At 30.7% G+C, this 8,096-nt stretch overlaps 1 protein-coding gene across 10 annotated transcripts in view; it reads left to right on the forward strand.

Moving 5' to 3' along the window:
- LOC100161839 (potassium voltage-gated channel protein eag) overlaps nucleotides 1–8,096 on the forward strand; it is a 255,330-nt gene that overhangs the window by 207,962 nt on the left and 39,272 nt on the right. For 8 of the 10 annotated variants that reach the window (XM_029491386.1, XM_029491390.1, XM_029491389.1 and 5 more), the window contains one exon: nucleotides 6,219–6,614. In XM_029491386.1, coding sequence (XP_029347246.1) covers nucleotides 6,219–6,614 — 396 coding nt within the window. The remainder of the gene's footprint in view (nucleotides 1–6,218; nucleotides 6,615–8,096) is intronic. The other 2 variants (XM_029491391.1, XM_029491392.1) reach the window with 1 other exon arrangement.

Here is an 8,096-nt window from a genome sequence, read left to right on the forward strand (position 1 = left end):
AGGAAATTAAAAATCGTGTTTTTTTTTTTTTTAATCTCGTTTTGCAAGAAAAACATTTTCAAACCTTGTAAAATACGGTTCATTATTGTAATCAGTGTTTTAGATTTGATTCAAAATGAACGCGTCTAATTAGAAATCCAAAGATAAGTTTTTTTTTACTCGTTTGTATCAATTATAATACAAAACCTTATTAAGCCACGTTAAATTACACCCGGCAGCGTTATAAACGTAATGATAATAATAATATCATTTTTTGTGTGCTATCATCGAGGATTTTACATTTTTTTTCATCAATAATTATTTAGGTTAGAAACGCAAAATACAGCCTTGGAGTTCTTCTCACTTTATGTCTCTCGACTACTCCCACGAAATGTTGATTTCAGTGTACAATTAATTTCATTTTTCTTACACCCACTTTCAATCACCACAAAGACGTTGAAAAATTATTTGCCAGACGTATCATCAAGACATCGATCTTAAATCACTATTGGATTATACCCATTAAAAAACCATTAGCGACAATATATTAAATATGATATTTACTAAAGATTTTTTTGTTTTCGAGATACAAATAAGTCGAATTATCAATATTCATAGTCAATTCGAATTGTATAAATATTAAACACTTATCTTTTACTGATCACTGTTTTCAATAAAGCTTGAATAATTTGTAGATCATATTAATATTGTAAAAACTAATAAATGTCCGACAAAAGTTCTCCCACAGCTAATCTAAAAAGTGGTTTGAACCGACCACTTATTTTGCATTTAATCTATATAGGTAAATATATCACATTACATTATATTTTATTATATTAAATTATATTTATTTTATATACATTATATCTCCCATGTTAATTTGCTATATCATATTCTTTTTAATCACACTTTTTCAAAAATAATAAAATATAATATAATGGCGGTCAGACATTGTGTAGGTACCTACCCAGCCGATATATACCACGTTGAGACGAAATGATTGCCTCTTCAACTCGATGTGTAATATATTAACAAAAATCCACGTCAAAAACTTGATGTTCTGTACCTGTAGGTTTGAAATTTTTCTACGGTCACGGTGGATTAGGCTATTTTTTTTCGCATGAACCTCGATAAACGTCTCGCCATGATCATTATTGCTCTTTGGTGTGTATATCGTATATGTGTTTTGCAGAGAGGTGTTCACGCTGGATGATCATTAATTACTCTATCGTACATTGTTGAACCACCACGCCGTGACCGCGACTATCTATAGGTATTATATCCGGACGGTAGTGAAGGGAGGTTGACCGTATATAGTATCGAGGGGAATGCTGCACAATGAAAATGCGTTAGGTCGCCCTGTGCTGTTTCTGACAATATCTTGAAGTTTCAGACAATTTTTAAAAACCAGCACAGTAAGTAGGTATTAGGTTCTAAATAATAATTAGGTATGGTTAGAAATTCTGATCAATTTAAAAATTAAAATTTTTTTTTTTTGAATGGTACCTAGGTCAAATGTTAAGTTAAAATCCTTTGGAACTACACTCGTCGGAAATGGCATGTAAACCTACAGTTAGATTATGCTACGTGACATAGGAAGTTTAATTCCTTTTGTTTTATCGTTCTCACGTTGAAGGAACTGTTATTGAAACTACTTGTAAGACAATTTCTCGTAATTAATAAAACGGAGTTCAATAGTTTTGAGGGAGTAGTGTGATCGACTGCGTTTCTTAATGGAACTACAACAGTAATTAAACAAAAATCAATGTTTAGACTTAAACGATTGACAAAACTGTAGGACTTCAGTAAGACACATTTTAATTTCCAATTCGCTAGCTACAGTTCTCTTAAAGAGAGAAATTATTGATATAATGGTATTTTGGAAAATTGTAAGCGTGCGTCAAAATGAACGTCATTCTTTGTGTGTGAATGTGAAAGTATAATCTAGAAGACTGATCTCTATCAGGTTGAATTAACGGTTTATACTTTTAATCGGTGGAAAATGACAATACGCTTTCTTTTGCGTGATGGCTGCACATGTGACGTGTCAAAGCGTATATTACGATCTCTGTCTTCGAGACACTTAAAACGATTAAAAGCTGATGCTGGCTTGACAAATTCGATGGAAATAATTGTGCACGAGAGGTTTTTGATTTTCAAAGTGGATTTTAATTAATTACCAAGTTTAGGTGACGTAATATTATCTTATAACCACAGAAAATATTTCAATGCATTTTTACAACTGAAATTATAACAAACCTAAACATGGTATTTTATATTATGATGTACTTCAATTATTCTTAGAAACATAATAAAAGTTCAAAGTTTTAATAATCGTTTCTACTATGACCAGATAATGCATATGTTTATGAATCAAAATATTAAATGTACCAAACCACTGTCCTGTTTCGTGTGGTATTGTCAGTAAATACCACTTTAGTACTTTACGGTACCCTTTAACGCATAAAAGGCTGCGGCTTATTAATTAGGAAATATGACGTACATTACACGTCTAACGGACAACGTGAATATTATAAATTATAATAATAATATACCTTCCTACCATAACAATATCGATTTAATGTGTTTTCGTGTAAAATTCCGTTATCCTAATATAATAATAATAATATTATATTATAACTAGGGTTCGTGTTTTTAAGTTAAAATATTATGAAGCTAATATTATGCCCTAAAATCCCTACAGACGTGTCTCTAATAAATGAGAAAAATATGTAAAAATAATCAATAAACATCAAAATATGCAAATAAAAAAAAAAAAAAAAACAGAAAGTAGCTTAGCTGTATATAAGATGTCATGTAACTTCGTTGTTGAATAGGTCACTGTAATGGATGTGTTACATTTTAATGATAAATCATTTCATACGAAAATCCTTTTCTGATCGGAGGTGGTCAGTCAGCGAAAAGTATCAAACTAATTTCTATGAAAAACTAATTTGCATATTTTGGTGATTTCTTTGAATTCCATAAAAGTGTTAATAATAAATGTCTATAATAAAGTGTTGCTATAAAAGTTGAACTTTTGGATGGAAGCTAATAAAAACATATACTTAATACAAAAAATAATAATATAAAAGTTCGAAATCATTAACAAAAACTAAATCGAATATATCGAAAACTTATTCTGAATGAAAATTCCCAAAAATGTTTCATGTTTTGTATCGATCATTTGTAAAAGTTTTGTACTGTACTGTGCTGAATTTTTGGAAAGAAGTTCACCCCCTTCTCGAAGTACCATCTAAGTTTAATTTTCTACTAAAAACCATTTTTCAAATTCAATACTGAACATTTTTTGTATTGAATAAAATGTGCCTTTAAACAAATTTATTATTTATATTCACAATAACCAATGTTTTATCGGAAGTACAATTATTATTGTAACCAACATAAAAAAAATCTTTTCAAATATCACAGTTAAAAAAATAATATAATTCATAAATGATTAAACAAAAATAATTATATACCTACATAAGTTCTTCAAAATGTAAATTAATAATAATAATTGAAAGTAAAAATAAATTAGTATTTTTTCTCACAATTTAAAAAATATTCCAAGATATTCAAAAGAAACTAAATACTCCCTGTAGCTAACCCATAAAATATAAAATATTTTCAATTATGAAAAAAATTTTTTTCTTCCGAACTCTGCGTGTAAAGAACTGTTTTCAATTTTCATTTCTACTAAATTGCATACAATTAATGAATATAATATTCAAAAACATAAAATCTGGGCTCTATCTAAAATAATTTACTAAATAATGGTGATTTTCCACCTGTGCTTCCAAGAATTCAAAACCGTTTCAATATTGCAATAAGCCTAATAATTTGCATATTCGAATTACTCACGTCTTTAATATTATATTCAATTGAAAAAGCGCTGTCCAGTAGGGGAAAAAAGAAATATCAAGTATTCTGGCGGACGGGGAGTGTGTACAGTATGTATCTATTATGTTGACGTACGAATAGTTTTTTTAATCATTACAAATCTATAAATTAGAATTTCGAAAACATAAATGTTTTCTATTTCAGACCCCTCTTATGAAAATACAAATTTTCACAAGCACGCAACAATAATATCATATTTATGTATTGAAAAAAGGGCACCAATTTATTCTAATGGCTTAAAGTAGTCTTTTTTTTTTTAATTTTTCTGTGATATGATACATCAGTTTTAGTACTTTATTTACTCTGACTCTCCAATTTCGTAGTATTCACATAATATCAATAATTGGGGTACCTATATTTTATATCATTATAATAGACCAGTGATATTGTTTTTAAATTTTCTTTTAATATAATTTTATAATATGTTTTTTAAAAAATTTAATTTGAAATCTAATCAAACACCAACAAAAACAAATTCATTCATTTTTTAGAACAAGTGCCTACTTAAATAAGTATTATTTAATTTTAGTATTTTAGTATTTTTTAATTTTAACTAAAGTGAATTTACTAAATTTTAGAGGTTTGTTGTTACCAAAAAAATATCGATAATTCGACCATCGAATTGTTCATGAAAATAATTAATATCGGAGTCCTGAATATATTTGAAGGAAAAAGACCGTTACCAACATTCAAAGTAATTAAGTTGATCCATAATCATTAAAAAAAAAAACATTATCGCATGACCTAGATGCCCCAGTATATTAATCTACCGTCGTGTGATTCGAAGAAAAAACAAAATCGTTTGATATGTATCGCAATAAACGTAAATTCGTATAAACTATTATATATTGCAACCGTTTCGATTTGTGCTGAATTGGACGTTTCGATATCAATTCGGTATTTCTTCTCGTGACGATATTATTATATACGACTTGATTCCGTAAAATCCTTTGGCGCGCAAAAAAAGCTATAATAATATATATATATCGTCCTCGCTAATCGAACTGTATTGGTCGTTATTGTACATACAGTGTTCGATTCGGTCCTCCTCCTTTCCACCGGAGCACGTTCCTTAGACACATACGAGACATTTTTTTTTTTATTACGAAAACGTGACCATCACGGAATACCTTTGAAGATCGTAACCTTTTCGAAAGTCCACGTCGTGGAACGATGCGTCGAAAACTAATATATTATAGCACCGTAGCCTGAGAAAATTACGCCAACGCCACGAATCATAGCGAGGAGCTGATTAACGAAAAGATAAAACCCTAACGAGGCAAATCAAAAAGAAAAAAAATTCGTTACGCGTTTGTGTATGAAAATCAATCGAAACTAACTTGTTCGAAATTCACAGTTTTATCGTATAGTGTTGTTACGCATTTATCTCATACATTGTTTTGGATCTCGTTCTTACAATAATTAAGATAATTATTACGCCTCGCCTGGTCTCAATGTGTGCTTCGGTACCATATAGTAATATTTTCTGAATAAACTTGTCGATTCATCAAAACGAGGTATATAATACGTGACGAAACCATATTGAGTGGGAACAAATTATTATTTTTAACTTTACCTGCAGTATAATATAATATTGGGAAGTATTCCAAGAGACGGGCAGTTAACATTTTTCATACCTCTAAACGTCCATAATATTATTAGTTATTACCAATTATTCACAGTTTTTAACCGTGTTCAAATGTTTTCCTCGTAAACATTAAGAAATATAATAGTATGGTGATCTGATGAATGGATAAATTAGGTTTTAAAAGTATCGAAAATAACTGTGCCCAGATGCTGCTGTAGGTCTGCTGGTGTAACACGTGGTTGTGAAATTTTACTCTTTTTACCTGATAAAATGTCCGTTACGGTTATTGATTATTAAAAATAATTTTTAATATGAAAAATATTAGCGTTTTTAAATACAGGATAATTTTTTGCACACAATAAATTCTAATTTTATTTTTATAAATATACAAACAGTAGGTAATTGAGTTAATATAATATCATAAATATAATAATATATAACCTATGATCACATAATATGCCCCGACAACTTTACGATCAACAATGATCCCATTGCTAATAAATAATGCAATATTATTCAATGACAAATAACAATTGTTATATTAATTGATTATTTTCCTAATAACAATATTAAAGTAGTTCGCGGAAATGGAAATCTATCGACCTTTTTCCGTGGGTCGGTGCAGCTGCGGTAGGTAAAAAAAAAAAAGCAAACGGCGGTCATCTCCTCCCAGACACACGGCGGCCCCCCTTAACGGAGCCGGCGGTGTGTCTGTGCGTGCGTGTGTGTACACTTTGGTCTTGTGCAGATGATGAGCCTGAACGCGGACGTAATGCCCCAGTACAGGCAAGAGGCGCCGAAGACGCCGCCGCACATCCTGCTGCACTACTGCGCGTTCAAGGCCATCTGGGACTGGGTCATCCTGTGCCTGACCTTCTACACGGCCATCATGGTGCCGTACAACGTGGCGTTCAAGAACAAGACCAGCGAAGACGTGTCCCTGCTGGTGGTCGACTCCATCGTCGACGTGATATTCTTCATCGACATCGTGCTCAACTTCCACACCACGTTCGTCGGGCCCGGCGGCGAGGTCGTGTCCGACCCCAAGGTGATCCGGATGAACTACCTCCGGTCGTGGTTCGTCATCGACCTGCTGTCCTGCCTGCCGTACGACGTGTTCAACGCATTCGACCACGACGAAGAGGTGAGTTTTTTTCTTATCACATATTACTATAAAGACTAGTTATTTTATCGTTTTATATAATATAATATATTATCATTAATAGTACCGGCTGTCCAGCCGGTTATTACTTGTTATTAGGATAGAATGAAAAACTTAAAGATTAAAACTAAATTCATAATTTTCAATGAAATAAGTTCGTCGAACTTGCAAAATAGTATATCAGCTCCGCATGGGTCAATGTGTAATAAAGTTATAACTTCAAGTGTCAATTTATATTAAACGTACATTTTTATTGCAAATAATACCAAATTCTAAGTGATCGCGTTTTAATATAATATTATATTGTATGTAACATTATTACTGCAGTATTTGATAACATTTTCAGTATTTTCATACATTTATATAAAAGCTACCTATTTAAAAAGTTATATAAAATGAAAATATTTTATACACATAATTAATTTCCCAATATTTAACGTTTTAATAAATTGTGTAAAAATGCTGCTATGAATAATTTATGCTTAATGTGTGACATGGTTAGGGAGCCCAAGTTACGATATTAGTTATCTGGAGAAGAATTTATATTCCTTATGGATAAGCTTTCCGTAGCTGTGAGCTTAAGCACTTAGTTGAAATATGTTTTAATCAATATGAAGACACGTTCACAACTCTAAAATCAAAATTAATTGTAATAAGTACTTTACTGTTCGTTGGATGATGGCTGTTAAAAACTCTATATTTGAGTTTACTCGCGTTGTTAGGGAATGTTGAACTAACTGCAATGTGTGATTTTAATAATAAATACAAATTGTGTATATTTGATGTTTGACAGTTCACCGAAAAGTTGAACAATAATATTGTCGTAGTCACGTATCTAGGGTTAGGATTTCTATGCATCAACATATGCATTTTTTCTTGAGTTAAAAATTAAAATACATTGGCTGTTATAGTTATGTACACGATTCGTCTCATACTAAATTAAATACAACAATGTTTATTTTAAATAATATTGCATAGGTATTCAGAATTTTTGAATATTTATTTTAAAAAAAAATAATGGTATTTATCTAACGTAGATCTGTATTTGGGAGGAGCCAAGCATATAGACCTCCCCAATTTGATGCAATTTATTATTGTTATCTCCTCCGAAACTACTCGATCGATTTTCATGGACATTGAAATATATATTCATTAATGTCTGAAGGATACACAGATTGAGTTTGGCGTTTTTAGTTACTGTCTTCAAGTTATTGTGATTAATACAATAAAAATAAGATGTCGTGACTGATTAATCAACGTATACACATGATGGCTAGATAATTTACATTTCTATGGCACCTTCCTACCACATATTTGATGTTCAGCATGCACTAATAAATGGTTTTTAAGACATTATCATTTTAAAAATGGGCCCACACATGAGTTTTGTTTCGTTAAACGGAAATAAAAATGTTGTTTGTATATTTATAATGCGAAACTAATATTTTCATTCATCACATTAAA

Source organism: Acyrthosiphon pisum, chromosome A3 (genome assembly GCF_005508785.2).
Source record: "Acyrthosiphon pisum isolate AL4f chromosome A3, pea_aphid_22Mar2018_4r6ur, whole genome shotgun sequence".
In the NCBI taxonomy this organism is placed as follows: Eukaryota; Metazoa; Arthropoda; class Insecta; order Hemiptera; family Aphididae; genus Acyrthosiphon; species Acyrthosiphon pisum.